Source organism: Narcine bancroftii, chromosome 4, assembly GCF_036971445.1.
Source record: "Narcine bancroftii isolate sNarBan1 chromosome 4, sNarBan1.hap1, whole genome shotgun sequence".
NCBI classification, from domain to species: Eukaryota; Metazoa; Chordata; class Chondrichthyes; order Torpediniformes; family Narcinidae; genus Narcine; species Narcine bancroftii.
This window is the reverse complement of record NC_091472.1, coordinates 305,953,643-305,971,853: the sequence shown is the minus strand read 5'-3', so window position 1 is coordinate 305,971,853 and position 18,211 is coordinate 305,953,643. Positions and strand designations below refer to the sequence as shown.

Here is an 18,211-nt window from a genome sequence, read left to right as displayed (position 1 = left end):
CACTGTTAAACAAATACCCGGTAATTAATGCAATGGACATGCAAACATCTTTGCGAATTCAAAACTACAGGGCACATTTGTCACTAGGGGATGTGAAGATTGGACACAAGCAATTTGGCTCTCAAGATATGTTTGGCAAAACCTTAATGCTAAAGGTTGCCTGCAAGTTATTCAGACAAGTAGAAACAAGGAAAAGGAATAACAGTCACAGATAAATACGATTTGACAAGGATGCTCATTTTCCTTTTTGTAAAAGAATTTGACATTCATAATTCATTTAGCTAAGCATATGGTGTTTTAATAGAGATACATATTAAAAAAAATAATCACACTTACTTGGCCAGATTACAACATCTGGAACTCGTTCAACTTTGCCTTCGCGTAGAGCAAAAATCTCATGCAAACAGTGCCCTGTTTAAAATAAAGTATATTAGTTGATCACAAAAAATACAAATATCATCTTAATGGGAAAAAATTGTACTTACCATGAGATCTTATTAATCTATCCTCTGGATCTTGTGAAAATGGGATACCTAGCTCTTTTAGGTCATTGAGACATTCCTCATTTAGAACAGGCAATGGAAGATCTTCTAAATTTGGTGTAGCCTTCAAAATAAAAAAAATGTGGCATTAATTTCTATAAATTTGTTCATTTGCAAAAGAGCATGCTGAAGTTAACACTTGTGGTTAAATGAGTATATTTTTGAGCAAGATTGAAATTTTTAAAATCGTTCAGCCAAAATGCCTTTAATTTTTCAAATGTTCAATCTATATGGCAAGATGAGCTGTAATAATTTGCATTGTTATAATATAAATGCAGTACAACTCCGATGATCCAAAATCCTTAATTATCCAAATTTATTTTTAATTTCAGAAAAATGAGGATATCCGAAACAAATCAGAAATCCTCATTTATCCAAAATTTTTTCCAGAATCGAACTGACCAGGGATGTCAGGCTCCCAGTAGGAGTGGTACCTCAGTGGGGAGGTGTCAGTGATCGGCAGTGGCCAAAATTTATTTTAGTGAGAATAAAACATTATTTTAATGCTTAAAATGCCTTCACTTGTTGTTTGAACACTGTTAGAAATGATTTGCTGTTGCTACTGAGCTGTTTTTTAAAAAAATGACCAGTTCTCCAAAAAAAAACATTTATCCGAAATGGGCCTGGTCACAAACATTTCGGATCATCGGAGTTGTACTATAATTAATGAGTCCTAATATTTTCTTCTGGAAAAATATCCAGAACACCAGCTGAGCATTTCATGCACTTTTTAACGTTCCATAAATCATGAAAGTCTGCTCCATTTGGCATACTGAGCTAAAATATTGAGAGAACACTGACCTCAAACATTTATTCTTACCCTTGGGGATGTCCTATGCTCCAAACTTGCTCCGAAGGATTTTTCCATCCACTCCCTTAAAGCTGGAAGCACCATACCACTAAGTCGATACCTGAGCATAAAAATTTCACTTAGTTACCATAATCATTAGTTTTATTGTTCATGATCATCAAATTTTCATATTCAAAGGAATTTCAAATCTACAGATCAAATACACAGCCAAGTTAACAATAAATTGGTACCCAGTGAAATGTAATTGGTTCATTTCACAAAGGCTTGCACATCTTTTATAAGCTTACATATAAGGATACAAGAAATATAGTAACCAATGTGTAAATTAAAAACCCTCATGACAGATTGTGATAATGTTCAGAATACATTTTGGTGATATTTAATAGACAGCGACAGTATTAGTCAGGCCAAGAGGAAATAATCTAAGGAAAAAAAAAGACATGCAGATGTTGGAAAACTCAAGCAAAATTTTTTTTTAAATGCAACTACTCAGCAGGCAGTCTGGACCTGTTGGAAGAAAAACAAACATTTCCTGTCCAAAACACTGGGAGTTTTGGTGTCCATTTGAGCCATCAATTGAACATCTCAGCAGCAATAGAAATTCATCAAGACAATGGTATCTTCAAAACAACAATTTTTATTAATAACACTTCTTACTTTATTCTAAATTCTAACTTAACCCCACTATGCCCAAATGTATATATGTGCTTTGACAAAATCCAAACCATTACAGTTTAAGATCAACTCTGAAGAGATTACTTTAAAGTTCAATCTCAGGAAACTTCTGTGTTGAAACTCGAAGTCTTTACTGCTGTTCAAAAGCAATTATGGAGTACATGTGAGGCATCAGACTTCTCTAAACTCACAAATTTTTTTGTAGAGTTGTTTTCAAAGAATTGTTTCTTCATATGAAAGATTTTCCTCTCTTGCACGGAAATTTCAGAACTTGTTTTTATTCCATGAAGATTTCACAAATCGGGATGGGGGGCATGCCATGTGATGGCGTGGGGCTAGACTTGAAAAAGTTTGAAAAAGTTTTTTAAAAAGTTAAAAAGCCTCAACTGATTGAAAGAAAATAGAAGAGAAAGCTATTGGAAGGCCAATAGAATATTCAATGCCACCCAAGAAAGATAAAATTATTGTTACTTTTCAAGAACTTGAACAAGAAAAAGCTGATAAAGAGAGCCCTACCTTGAAGGAGTATCCTGGAGCTCTCCGGAGGGCAGGAGCCCATGGGGATAAGTCTGGAGATGGGGAGACCATGGACAGCAATGTCTCTCCCAACAATAGCCACCTGCCACAGGTGAAGAAGTGACTCTGCGCTCAAGAAACGGCTCAAGAAGCCTCCAGCTCATGATCAAGAAGAAGAAATGTATGACAAACAAAGAGTTTTGACCAAAAGACAGGAGAAAACAAAAGAGTCTTATATATCCACAACTGAAATGAAGAAATATATAGATCCTTTCCACCAAACTTTGCTATAGTTAACAATGGAAGTTTAAAAATGTATTGAGAGAATACTTGAAAATAAGGGTTCAACAAAGAAAGTGGAGAGAATGCTGTTGTAAATGGGACAAAAATTTGAAGTGATGGATGCAAAAATTAAAGGGAATGAATTTGAAATTCAACATGTTAAAGAGCAAATGAAGAAGGTTCAAGCTGAAGCAGCCGCAACAAAAGATCAATTAACTCAAAAAAAATTGATATGTTAGAAAATTTCAGTAAAATAAATAATACAAAAATCGTTAGGTTTAAAGAAGGTGATGAAGGACAAGAAATGAAGAGATTTCTACAACACTGGATTCTGCAAACTTTGGGGGTAACTGAATTTCAAGAAGATATTGAGATTGAAAGAGCTCCGTCAGCATTAGGATCTAAACCACAGCCAGATTAAAGCCACGATCGATCCTGGTCAGGTTGCTTCATTATGAAGTGAGGGAGAAGATCTTGAAGCTGGGCACGAAGCAAGCGAAGGAGAGACAACCACCAATGATTTATAATGATAACAAGATTTTCTTTTACCCTGATATGTTTTGATTTGTTGAAAAAAATAAAAGAATTCAATGCTGCTAAAAATGTGTGATGGGAAAAAAAGTTAGACTTTTGTTTTAAGGGACCCAGCAGTGTTTAAGGTTTTCGTTCCTGAGGGCAAAAACAGATTTTTTATAGAACCCAATGAAGCGAAAGTGTTTGTAGATCCGCTGCCTGAGAAAATGAGACAGGAGCTGGGAGATATCTGAAGAGAGAGAGGAAGCAGAAAGATAGCAGCTGGGGATGTATAATGAAATCATACAAGTCTAGGAGGAGAGAGATTAAGGAGGCAAATTTTTACCCGATAGATCTGTGTGAAAAATGAACTGATAATTGTGAGACTGAATAGATTTGAGGCACAAGAGACAGTATATTTCACGGGAGTTAGATGGGAGTATGAGCCTGGCCTCTACGGAATCTAGTGAGCGGGTGTGGTTTTTGATCACACCTCCTACAGATCAGGGGTGTAAAGACGTATTGTTAACAATGTACATCTTTGGGGGAGGGTTTCTGTTTTTTTCTTTGTTTCTTTTCTTTTTTCTCTTTAATACACCTGAATTTAACAATTGTATGAAATATTTAGTTAGTATTTTGTATGTAAGAGGAGTGGAGGTGGAAAGTTGGATGGTTACTGGATTTTATGAAAGATTAGATGGCTAATAGATTGAATTTCATTAGTATTAGTATTAATCGGATTCAGAATCAAATAAAGTGGAAAAAATTATTAGTTTATATGAAAAAAATTAAAACAGAGTTTTTTTTTACAGGGAACACATTTGACAGAAAAGGAACATCAAAAATTATAAAAAGATTGGGTAGGGACAGTAATAGCATCATTTTTTAATTCTAAAGCTAGAGGTACAGTAATAATTAATAAAAATTTACCAGTTAAAATATTAGATATTAGTATAGATGTAGTGGGAAGTAACATTATGGTAAACTACCAAATTTATTCGGAACAATGGACCTTAATGAATGTAATGATGGAAAATGTATGCATGTTTTTTTTAATGAATTTATCAAATGCCAAGGGGAAAGTTATATTAGGAGGGGATTTTAATTTTGCTTTGGACCCTAAATTAGATAGATCAGGAGATAGAATGATGAAAAATAAGGTAGCAAAAATGGTAACAGATTTGATAAAAGGTATAGATTTAGTGAATATTTGGAGAAAAATCCACCCAAATGAAAGATTATTCCTTTTATTCTTTAGGATTTAAAACATTCATGGATAGATAGTTTCTTAATTTCAGCACAATTTCAATACAGAGTACGAAGAGTGAAATATCAAGCGTGGGTTTTATCAGATCATTCACCTTTAATTTTGTCTATTTCATTGAAAGAAGAACAAAAGGTAGGTTAAATACAACATTGTTGAAGAAAAGGGAATTATGAAGCAACAGAATTTTTTTTTAGATACCAATAAAGATTCAGTTGCGAGTAAGTTTATATCATGGGATTCTATGAAGGCATATTTTTCAAAAATAAAGAAAGAATGTATGAAAGAAGTAATTCAATTAGATAAAGAGATAATGAAATTGGAGAAGGTAATTCAAGTACATAAAGATAAGAAGAGAAAATTGTTAGAGTTGAAGAAATTAAGACTTAATGCTGTGCAGATAGAGTGGAGAGAGATATAATGAGAACACGACAAATATATTATGAGTTGGGTGAAAGGGCCCATAAAGTTTGAGCATGGCAATTAAAAACGGAACAAATTTCTAGAACAATAATTGCAACTAAGAAATCTTCAGGACAGGTAACATAAAATGCAGGAAATAAATTATAATTTTAAAGAATTTTATGCTAAACATTATCATTCAGAATCTATGAAAGATAATAAAATAAGAGATGATTTGAGACATTAAATTACCAGTGTTAAAGCAAGATGAAAAATTAAGACTGTGAGAATATTTTTAGAAATAGAAGTTTATGAGACCCTAATGTTTTTACAGAATAATAAGGTGCCAGGTGAAGATGGTTTTCCACCAGGATTTTATAAAGAGTTTAAGGAGTTATTAATACCTATATTAATGGAAGTAATAGATTAAATGAAAGAGGTTCATGATTTACCATAATCTTTCAAAACAGCATTAATAACTGTAATTCTGAATGAAGGAAAGATTGTTTTCAGCCTTCCTCATATAGACCTATATCATTATTGAATGCAGACTATAAAATTTAATCAAAATTGTTAGCTAATAGATTTATTGAATTTTTGCCAAAATTAATAAATTTAGATCAAACTGGTTTTATTAAAAATAGAAAAGCAGCAGATAATATCATTAAATTTTAAAGTTTGACAAATATAGCACGAAAAGGAAGATTCCCACAGTACCAGTAGCATTAGATTCAGAGAAAGCATTTGATCAATTGGAATGGGATTTTTTTTTAAATTTGAGACACTTAATGCTCTTGGGATTCCAAATACTTTTATAAATTGGATAAAGGCATTGTATGATCAAAAGTGATTATGAATAAACAAATCTCACAAACCTTTTTGCTAGAAAGGACTTCTAGACAAGATTGTCCATTATTACCCTTTTTATTTGCATTAATGATTGAGCCATTGGCAGAAGTAATTAGAACTGTCAATGAAATTAAAGGATTTGAAGTAGGTAATAAGGAACACAAAATTAGTTCATTTGCTGATGTTATAGTATATTTAACGAGACCAGAAGAGATTAAAAAAATATGGGTTAGTATCAGGTTACAAAGTTAATGTTGATAAAAGTGAAGTGATGCCCATGGTGGATATGGATTACTCTCAATGTAAAAGATTGACAATATTTAAATGGCAAAATAAAGCAATCAAATATTTAGGAATTAAAATTAATAGAAATATAAATAATTTGTTTGAGTTAAATTATTTGCCATTGTTAAAAAAAATTGGAAGAGGATTTGAAAGACTTATCAATAATGTTAATAGGACAAGTGAATTGTATTAAAATGAATATTTTTTCCAAGAATGCAATATTTGTTTCAATCATTGCCCATTCATGTACCAAAATCTTTTTTTCGAAGTTTGAAAAAAATAGTAAGTGAGTTTCTTTGGAAAGTTAAGATGTCGAGAATTAGTTTAGAAAAATTAACATGGAAATTTAATCAGGGTGGACTAAGACTACCAAATCTTAAGAATTATTTTTAAAGCAGCTCAATTGAGATTTTTGTCCTCCTGTTATCAAAGGGGTGAAAAACCAGCTTGGATTCAAATAGAAATGAATAAAATTGGTTAAACTATTTTGGAGCAAATTTTGTATTAATGGAACAGTGTGTTGTTTAAAGGAACTAAAGATTTACCAGTATTAAAGCATATATTAAAAATCTGGAACAGAATTCATATTGAGAGAGGAATTAAAAATTATCAATTACCAAAGACGTTGTTAAAACAAAATCAACTTCTTCCTTTTGCTTTAAATAATTCTTTATGTGACAATTGGTCTAGTAAAGGTTTACAGAGAATAAAAGATTGTTTTCTAGGATATTTTAAAAACTTTTGATCAATTAAAAGATAAATATAATATCCATAACCATGCAATTTTTGCATATTATCAATTAAATATGCATTTAAAAAAGAAACTGGGAGCAGATTTGAGACTCCCTAGAGAAAGTCGATTTGAAGATATAAGAACAGATACATCTGTTAAGAAATTTATTACTAACATGTATATAATTATAAGAAACTACAAAGAAGAAAGGTATATACCGAAAATGCAATGGGAAAAAGATTTAAATATACAAATTCAGGAGGAGATTTGGTCAAAATTATGTTAAGAAAGTGTTACAAATGGAGTAAATGATAGATATCAAATGGTTCAATATAATTTTCTTCATCAATTGTATTATATTCCATACAAGTTAAATGGACAATTCCTTTTACTCTAATAAGTGTTTTCGTTGTATATATTAAAAAAAGGGACTTTTTTGCATTTGGTATGGTCTTGTGAAAAAGTGGAAAGGTTTTGGAATGAACTGAGTTTATTATTAGGACAACTTATGAAGATAAAGATACAAAGGATCCAAGAATATTTTCACTTGGGGATATACATGAAATGGATACAAAATTGGTATACATCAAGAAAAATGTTTTAAGTATTGCAATAATAACTGCAAAGAAATGTATAGCGATATGATGGAAAGATGATAAGGAAGTTCTATTAAGTAGATGGTATAGTGAGATGCAAAATTGTACACCTTTGGAAAAAATTACATAGTTTAAGGAATAGAGTTGAAATTTTTTTATAGTATTTGGAAACCATATATGGATTTTATTAATATTTTTCTGTCCACCTCCTACCTTATCCACTCTCAATCAGAAAATTTAATAATAATTAATGACTGTATATGCTAGTATTATTGGATATTAAATGGTAGGTGTTTTCTTTTTTTCTTACTTTTGGGTTGGGGGTGTGAGGGGAAAATATATAAAAGTATTTTTTTTGTATTATCTGTTTTATTCATTGCTCCTTTTGGTAATTATACAAATAATTAAATAAAATTTTCGAAAATGAAAAAAAAATTCACAAACCCAGCCAAGGGTTTCATGAAGTGGCCATTTAGAATTGGTCACGATGAATCTATCCTCTTTTCAAAGAGGCAGATGACGTGGCTAAATTCTTCAAAACTACTTTTTTGGTGTTCCTCCTTTTCATAAGGAGAACACAAACATCCTTCCTTCTGCAAAGGATTGTTACTGAATTTCAATCCTGTGTGACTACAGGAAGGTCAAGCAACAACTTCTGGTTTCAAAATGTCTCAGTTTCAGTAATATGTTCTCTAAAAGTGTCTGAAATAGACTACAAAAGCAGGGATGTGATGCTGAAGCTTTACAATCCATTGGTCAGACTATACGTGGGACACTGTGAGCAGTTTTGGGCTCCATATCTAAGGAAGGATGAGTTGGCATTGGAGAGGGTCCAGAGGTTTACAAGGATGGCAGAGTGAAATGGTTTTCATACATGGAATATTTGTAGGCTCTGGGATTGTACTCACTGGAGTTTTGGGGGGAAACGGAGATCTAACTGAAACCTATTGAATACTGAAAGGCCTAAATAGAGTGGATGTGGAGAGGATGTTTCCTATCATGGGCAAGTCTGGTTCCAGAGGGCACAGCCTCAGAAAATAAAAACGTCCCTCATCATGTGGTGAATTTGTTGCCGTGATTGGAAGTGGAGGCCAAGTCACTGGGGAGATTTAAGGTGAAGGTAGATACGTTCAGAGAGGGAATCAAGGGTTACAAGGAGGCAGGAGAATGGGATTGAAATGGACAGTGAATCAGCCATGATGGAATGGCAGGGTAGACTCAATGGGCCAAACAGTCTGATTTCTCTCCCATGTCTTATAGCATTGCCAAACACAAATCTCTAAAGAATCTCACCAACAGAGGCAAGATTGCTGCATAGTCAGCCAAAATAGAATAAGAATATTTGCTCTGCAGTGGGACAGGACACACCCAGACCTCAGTAATTTTGAGGAAACAGTAGACTGGTGCAATCATTTCACGAACAGTAAAAAATATGATATTACTCCAATAAAAAAATTGCACAGAAACTATACCAAAAGATTTTGATCATAAAGTTGTAAGTTTTTATGGAATCAGCAGAAACACCACTTTGTATTGGCAAATATCAGAAACATAGACAAAACTTCCATGAATTTCAACATGATAAGTCCTGGAAAAGTGGAATGGAAAGATGTTAAAAATGTGCAAACCAGAAGTACAGGCCACAAAAGGACCAGGTTTATTTACCATGGCATTATTGTGCACTGCCAACGGGACAAATTGAAGATCCATTGTAATCTTCAAACGCAAAATCAAACCAAAAATGAAATTCTCTGCAGGTATCTTTGTAAATTTTCATGAAAAAGAATGGATGGATGAAAATGGTGTAAAACTGTGGATAGATGATATGTGGAACAGGCGGCTTACACAAAGAATGGAGTTTGCTGGTCTGGGATATGTTTCGTAGCCATTTACCTGAGAACCCTAAAAGTAGATTAGCACTACATAATACATGGCAGCTATCCCAGGTAGTTTGACATCTATATTGCAACCTCTCAACGACCGCTTCAACAAGCCATTCAAGACCATGTGAATGAAAAACATGGATGTAGAGTGCAGAAAAGTAGTTTACAAAAGGCGGGATGATGTGTGCTGCATCACTTGATATGCTATGTAACTTCATGCTCAAGGCAATGGACAAAGTGGAGAAGGTGATAAAATAGCTTAAAAAGTGTGCTATCTCTTGTGCAATTAATGGCATGGAAGATTATTTATTGTGATACATTGACAACAAAGCTGAAACTGCCTCAACAGATACAGACTGGGGCCCATAAGATGATTGTTTAAACAGTGAGTGTATGGATGTGTTTGCCGCCATCTTTGCTTCGGACAATGATAGTGAGAGTGATTTTGAAGAGTTCTAAATGTATTGTTTTCAGACAATGATGGCAATTTTAAGGGAGCTAATTTGGATTGTTTTCAATAAAAATCTCAATGAAAATCTGTCACAGTCAGATTTTTTTTTTGTTTTTCAAGGGTCAACTTGTACAGCGAATTGATTTTTCATGGGTCGACATATTCTGGATCAGCGCAGATTGGATTTTGAACTGATTTAAGGTCTCAAAAGTATATCCGATGTACAAGTCAACCCCCATATTTTTGAGATTTTTTTTGGGGGGGGGGGTTTCACAACTCAACTTAAACACTGAAATATTTAATAATATGTATTTTTCCTCTCAAATGCATTCTCATGCAGGCACTATTATTACCAGGAACATGACCAGGTTAACAACTCTATCATCTGGAGACTATAATACGAGAACACAATTCCTTCAGAAATTAATGCACAGGTCACTCCTTTATAAAATTTGCACTAGGTTTATTTTGTGTAGTCAAGAACTAGAAGTATGTACATACAAGTATGTACATTGCAGCCTCAAATTGCGTAGCATCTTACATACTTTTGCACTGAATTGCAATATAAAAAAGTTATCATAACTTCCCTTGATTCAATTAAGCCCATTTCTAATCATTAAGGAAATGATTAACAATATTACATTTTTGGGGGGCGTGGCAAGATGGCGTAGGGAACAGACGTGCCTTCCAGACCTCTCCTGACTCTGATTTATTGTTTTGTCTTTAAGTGCCCGTTAAAGTTCTTTTAAAAGTTTATAAATAAGAGGTGTTGGATTAGTGCCTAATGGTTTATATGCAAAAAAAGGTAAAAGAAAACATCAACAGACTGTTAAAAAACTACATTTTCCGAAATTGTCTGAGCCTACTTGTTTACAAGAAGCCAGGACTCAACGTAGAATGGATCCAGAGGAGGACGTGCAGAGTTCGGCATTGAAGCTTCGTTTTAAGCCGGTGAGGCTCTCTGAAGGTCGCACTCAACAGCTTTCAGAACAAGGGGCTGGACGGGTGCCAGTGTTTCGCACGGTGGCCACTGCAGGTGTTGTTGCTGAGGCTTTGACAGTTGAATCAGCTGGGGCGCCACCAGCTGGAGAGTTAAAGAGTTGTCATTCGACTGCTATAGTGGTGGCGCCGCAAAATGCATCTTCAATTACAATGGTTTTTCCAGACATCGATTCAGTGAAGATGATTAAAGAGATTTGGCTTAAAGATAACTCTGATCTTCAGTCTCCTGGCATTGCTGGGGGGACTTTGAGAGGGATTTTTATACGAAGTCAAACTGCTAGAAAAGATACTAAATGAAGGGAAGGGACAGAAGATCCCGTGGTCTCTAAGGAACAGCAAGACCCCATTATGCCTGAATCTACTTCTGTTGAAATGTTTGTTAAGGAACTTGAAGATAAGATATATTCTGCATCGAGTCACTTAGCTAATTTTGTGAACCTGTTTATTTCCAAGATTAATGCGGTGGCGGAAGTCATTAATGGAGCTTTTAAGCTTGAAACCATTGAAAGATTTGAAATGTGTGATCAAGGTTTAGTCGATGCACAGGATCAACTGCAAGATGAAAATAGAATAATTGAAACATTGCAGATCCAAAATAAAAATTTAGCAAAAAAGGTTGAATATTTGGAGAATCAATCTAGACGGAACAACGTGAAAATTGTTGGTTTGCCAGAAGGCATAGAAGGACCAGATCCAAGAAAATTTTTTACTGAATGGATTCCACGAGTGTTAGGACAGGATAAATTCGCTGAAGGTTTAATACTGGAACGTGCTTATAGAGTTTTAAGAAGAAAATCTTTTTCATGACAGAATCCAAGATCTGTTTTGATCCGTTGTTTAAACTATTGTGACAGAGAGACAATTTTACGTACGGCTATTAGAAATGCCCAGCAAAATAGATCTCCTTTGATGGTTCAGAATAATCCTGTTTTCTTCTATCAAGATTTGAGTCAAGAAATTATGTTTCAATGACGCGAATTTAATTCTGTGAAAGAACGGTTGTGGAAAAAAAGACATAAGGGAACATTCAGGTATTCTGCAGTACTGAAGATTTTTTAGGATGGAAATTAGCCAAAGTTCTTTGACAATCCTAAAGAGGTTATGGACTTTGCTCAGTCTCTACCAGTCATGCAGTTTCAGGAACGATGTAGTCCTTCAAGGTCTCCAAAGAGAGTAGAGATGTAAGGTGGGATCCAGTTTTTTAAAAGAAATGGAAGCAATGGTGACCGAAGTGGTAACGTTGATTTAAAAAAATAAATCTTTTATCTTTTTTTTGAGAAGAGTTTAAATGATGATAGTTTAATGAAATGGGAGTTGGGAGAGGGAACTGGGTGGGCACTAGTTTCCAGAAGTCATCAGCTACCTGTGAGTTATCTCACACCCAATATTTTGGGGGAGTTACCGCTTTAGGCGGTTTAAACAGGAGGAGGTAGTTGTGACCTCCGACCTGTGTTTTTTTTTTCTTTTTAATTTTTGGGTTAAGTGAAGGTTTTTTTATTATTAGTTTTTTTAAATAAATATATTTTTTTAACTCTGTTTTCTGATTGTAATTGAGAGGGAATTAAGAGGTTTTTTATTTTCTCTCCTTTTTTTCTCTTTTTTTTGGGGGGGTTTTTTTCTCTTTTTTCTTTCTTTTTTAAGAGGATAATGTCACAGAAGATAATAAGTCAAAAATTGAGGATGTTGAATTAGATGAAGATGAGGGGAAAGGTGATAAGAAGAAAAAGAAGAAAATTAATTACAAATACAGTGAGGGAGAAGAGTTTAATAAAATTAAGTTAATTTCGATAGAGAATTTTGAAGATGTTATAAATGAAGAATATGGAGAATTTTATAAGAGTTTGAACTTTTTTCTTTTTTTTTCTTTTTTTATATATAAGGGGAGGGGAAGGGAATAAAAAGTTTATCTGATTGTTTTTCTAAGGGATGTTTTTGTTCTCTCGATGAATTATAAAGGAAACTTGGTATTAATGGAAATTCTGTATTTATGTATTATTAATTATGATTTTTTTTGAATAACAGATATGTGGTTGATATATGATTTTAATATTTGAACTTAGTTTTAAAGTGGATTTCATTTGTTAAATACATGTATTATGTTTGATTTAAATATATGTTTAAGGGTATTATTTTAGTATTGATATTTTTTTTGTTGTTAGTAATTTTTTTGTTGTTAAGTTTTATCCTTTTTTGTAAGTGGGGTTTTTTCTATTTTATTTACAATATTGTTAATTAATTCTTCACTCTTTATTTGGGGGGGAGGGTTGGACTAATTTTAAATTAGATGATTAATGTTGTGTTATAATTATTGGGGGGGTTAATTTGTGTAGTTTAATGATGTAGTATTCTAATTTTTATTATCTTATTTTTTATTATTTCTTTAAATGTAATTTTTATTTTATTCATGTTATAAAATTTTAAATAAAGTTTTAAAAAAAAACAATATTACATTTTTAAAGACTGACAAGTTCTTTTGATCAACAAATGAAAGCACATCAGACAATTGTGATTTATAGTTTTGTTAATTCAGAGCCAGCTCTTCAGCGCTTGACGTCCTGCTTTGCGGAAACTGCCAAAATGTTTGGCCTGGAAGTCAGCCTGAAGAAAACTGAGGTCCTCCATCAGCCAGCTCCCCACCATGACTACCAGCCCCCCCACATCTCCATCGGGCACACAAAACTCAAAACGGTCAACCAGTTTACCTATCTCGGCTGCACCATTTCATCAGATGCAAGGATCGACAATGAGATAGACAACAGACTCGCTAAGGCAAATAGCGCCTTTGGAAGACTACACAAAAGAGTCTGGAAAAACAACCAACTGAAAAACCTCACAAAGATAAGCGTATACAGAGCCGTTGTCATACCCACACTCCTGTTCGGCTCCGAATCATGGGTCCTCTACCGGCACCACCTACGGCTCCTAGAACGCTTCCACCAGCGTTGTCTCCGCTCCATCCTCAACATCCATTGGAGCGCTCACACCCCTAACGTCGAGGTACTCGAGGTGGCAGAGGTCAACAGCATCGAGTCCACGCTGCTGAAGATCCAGCTGCGCTGGATGGGTCACGTCTCCAGAATGGAGGACCATCGCCTTCCCAAGATCGTATTATATGGCGAGCTCTCCACTGGCCACCGTGACAGAGGTGCACCAAAGAAAAGGTACAAGGACTGCCTAAAGAAATCTCTTGGTGCCTGCCACATTGACCACCGCCAGTGGGCTGATAACGCCTCAAACCGTACATCTTGGCGCCTCACAGTTTGGCGGGCAGCAGCCTCCTTTGAAGAAGACCGCAGAGCCCACCTCACTGACAAAAGGCAAAGGAGGAAAAACCCAACACCCAACCCCAACCAACCAATTTTCCCTTGCAACCGCTGCAATCGTGTCTGCCTGTCCCGCATCGGTCTGGTCAGCCACAAACGAGCCTGCAGCTGACGTGGACTTTTTACCCCCTCCATAAATCTTCGTCCGCGAAGCCAAGCCAAAGAAAAAGAAAGAAGAATTCTGTAAATGTCACAAGACAAATTAGAACTGTCCTCTTTAGTAAAAAGAATTGAGGGGCAACTCAAGCAGTAGATTCTGAAGAAAGTTGAGCAAATATAGGACAGGGATCTCAAAATTTAGGTTTGTCCATTGATATTTTAGGAGGCATAAGGTAAAATGAATATGATTTCAATAAATTTAAAATGTGTACAAGAATGTAAAGTTTAGAGGTTGAAATACAAGGCAGTCACTGGATAATCTATTACTCTACATGTTTATTTAAAGTCTTAACATATGACAACAGTCTCAGAAATGTGGAACGAAAGCTAAGTATAATAAAGTTGTGTGTCTTGCGAATGATTATGTTTTAAACTTGATAACTGGGGTTTTCCCAGAGTAGACCCACCATCTGCATTTCTCATTCGCCCAAGCTTACTTTCTCCAAATTTGGAAGTTCAGTCTTGCTGGCTGTAACAGCCCTGTATAGATTATTTCTTATCACCAATTCTGTTGCTCATGGATGGTTCTGCCCGTGAGACTGCTCTGGAAATCTTACAGATAGCAAAGTCCCAGCCCCTATCTTTGCCATTTTTCAAAACTGTGAAGGTTGAAGTTTTCATGGTCATCTGATTAAATAAGTACAACCTGACAAACCAGCATGCTCCAGTCCTCGGTGCAAAACATGCAGACACACAACCGGACATAACACATGAACAATACATATGCAGGGCAAGGATTTCATCTATACAAATAAATATAGTTATGAAATAGAAATAGGAGTGTCTCAGATGGTTAGTGCGAGCAGCTGCTTTGGTGGTTCCGCATTCTCATGCCTGTGGGAAGAAGCTGTTCTTCAGCCTGGTGGTGCTGGCTCGGATTCTCCTATACCTCTTTCTCCAATGGGAGTTGCTGAAAGATGCTGTGTACAGGATGGAAAGGATCGCAATGATTTTGCGCACTCTTCAGACAACAATCCCATCCTCTCTGCCACTCTTATGGTCCTGTGGATTGACCTCTGCTCCATTTCTCTGTAGCAACCGTACCACACTGAGATGCAGCTGGCCAGAACACTCTCAATAGAAGACTGACAATGGTGGCCGGTAGCTTTGCCCACTTCAGTCTTCTCAGGAAGTGCAGTCGCTGTTGCGCCTTCCTGACAAGTGAGGAGATGTTGAGCATCCATGATAGTTAAGTAAACTCCAAGTTTTTTGTTAGTGCCCTCCATTTTCCCTACTACAGTGTTGTTAAGGTGTACTGGAGGGTGATCACTCCTCCTGAAGTCCATGGTGATCTCCTTTGTTTTGTCCATGTTGAGACTCCGGTTGTTGCACTCGCACCATTTCACAAGATTTTCCACCTCTTCTCTGTTCTGCAAGTCATCGTTGTTGCTGATGAGGCCAACTTCTGTTGTAAATTCTGCAAATTTGATACTGTTGAAACTGGAGTTTGTTCCATGTTTCTGGATTCCAGAATGGTAGAATCACTTTAGTTAATTTTTTTTTAAATTAAAATTCTAACATTAATTTTAAAATAGTGGCTTATTCACATCAGTCTTTATCCCCTCCTCTTACCCACCTCACTCCTTATTTGTCTCCACAAACACCACTCAAGATTAAGGAGCACGTGGATCTTGTGTCTGGTCTCAACTTCCCCATGATAAATGCTGGGCAATTCTTACAAGCTTCCGATCTGCTGTTGAGACTCTCAGGAAGGCTCGATGACAAAACATTGGCTGAGGATCCATTAATTTTGAAGCTTAATGTCTATAAGCAATGCCAGGAGTTCCATCCACAATGAACAGACCTGGCTAAAGCATACAGCAATACAGCAAGGTGCTGGTGGATAGCTACTTGGAGCAAACAAATGCAACATGTAGGACTGGAGTCCAGGAATAGCAGAGTGAAATGAGAATTTCAAGAGTTGGATTGTTAAGGACAAATATATATTGGTCCAAAAAAAATGTAAAAAGTTGCTTTTAGTTAAAAAAAAGTTGGATTGAAACAAATCAACCGACATCAAGACTTGATTGATTTCATCAGACACAACAGAATGAACAACTACTGAGAACAATGATTTTTAATTTGATGCATTAAGATTATCCAGAAGTTTGCAATTTTGGCTGTCGGTGTTTTTGGTGGAAGCTAAACAGTAAAAACAATGTTATTTGAACTGGATACATTTCTGATTCATTCACAACATTCGAGAAAAGTCAAAACAGCACAATATTTATGGAGTTAAAGATGGTGAAGAAATTGACTGGGAAATTTGTACAAATAGATCTTCAATTCAAATCTTGAAATGTTGCCATCCTGAGACATTCAGACTCATTTTAAAATAAGTTGCAGATACATTGGCCACATTCAGACTGGTATGAGTGGAATGTAGTTGAGCCAAACCCTAGAGGATATATTGAATAATAGGAGCTAAATCAAACACGTTAAAATGATTAGACAGTAAAAATGGAGGGAAAGTCATCCGAGTCATACACAAAAGAGGTCATTAGTGACGATGGTGAAATTACTCTTGCTACTTTGCAAACTAGAATTCAATTGTAAAGTGATGGTGAATGATAGAAACTGAAGAAAATGCAAAAATAAAATTCAGAGGTAGTTTTCTAGGTATAGAATATACTTGCATTTGTTTTAAGATTATACAATTTGAAGGGCTATTCAAGCAGCACAAAGGAAACACTGATACCATATGGGTTCACAAAGATAAAGCCCTCATTTAAAAGACAATCCCCCAGCAAATGTTCCACATGTACAAGGACATTAATCTGTTCAACTGCATTTAACACCAAGTCAAAATCTTTTTTGCAACTACCTGCAATGGAAAATTAAACAAGGGCACGTTATGATTTTTAAGTGGGATTCATATAAATGTAAATTAAGTAAACAAAAGTGTTAAAAATAGAAAAGAACAATCATTACGTGGCACATTCTGCTTTACAATTAGGCCATTTTTGCTTCTTTGAAAATCTTACCAACCATCACCTCCACCTGCAGTATAAATTTGAGAGAGAATGTTTTCAAGTACTTTGTGGGTCCACAGCACCAGTTCATTTCCAACACCTCGCCCAATGGCTCCTGCTTATCAACAATTCAAGCTGCATTTTTGGCATTAATGATGAAGGCAAAGGTCCCAAGTAATTTCATAGCAGGGCAATTAAAAGTTATCATGGCTTGCGAATTATTTGTTCTAGCTATATTCAAAAATTAGTTTGTAAACTTTGTCTATTTGCCAGTAGCACTGAATTAAAATTTCTCCCCAAACTTCCAGTCTCTGGCATCTCAAGAAAATCAGAAACATTTCAAAGAGTGCTTCTCTTTCAAAATTGTTCCAGATGCTCCTGAGCTACTAGTTATCATAAATATAAAGACGTGCTATAAATAAGCAAATTCAAAATAACATCAAAATTTTGTTTTATTTTAATGTAAATTATGGTGATATTTCTGTTTTAGTTCAGCTATGGAAGACATTTTAATTTTTGGAATGTCTCAAATGTTCCCAAACTTCATTATGTACATTTAGTAAATAGAAGCACTCACTTGGCTCTGGTATAACTCATGACCGCAATTAAGGACGTGCAAAGACATTGCATGCAATGCATACTTTTTTTTTAAAAACTTTTGCTTGAAGTCATTTATTACCCAGTTGAAAATGAGCAGTTCCAGGCCAGCAGGCAAAACTCTACAACAAAACTGAAAGGAAACAATTCTGATCCATTCTTACAAAAACAATCTAGAGATGCAAGTTTAAATAGAGAAAAAAAAGTACTACTCTCATGTGCACAGTTGGAGTTCCATTTGTGTATTCTACATGACATGTTTCTAAATACTAATTAATCACCACAGCTAGCAGGCTCAGGCCAGAGATCATCCATTCCATTTGTTTTTTTTAGAAACAAATCTGCTCTATTAAATT

General features: G+C 35.1%; 1 protein-coding gene across 3 annotated transcripts in view; it reads right to left on the bottom strand.

Annotated features, from left to right (window-relative positions):
- The window catches only part of agps (alkylglycerone phosphate synthase), a 182,172-nt gene that overhangs the window by 128,686 nt on the left and 35,275 nt on the right, over positions 1–18,211 (bottom strand). For all 3 annotated transcript variants that reach the window (XM_069935825.1, XM_069935826.1, XM_069935827.1), the window contains exons 3-5: positions 1,363–1,453; positions 486–606; positions 337–411 (exon numbers count right to left, since the gene is read on the bottom strand). In XM_069935825.1, the coding sequence (XP_069791926.1) occupies positions 337–411; positions 486–606; positions 1,363–1,453 (287 nt within the window). The remainder of the gene's footprint in view (positions 1–336; positions 412–485; positions 607–1,362; positions 1,454–18,211) is intronic.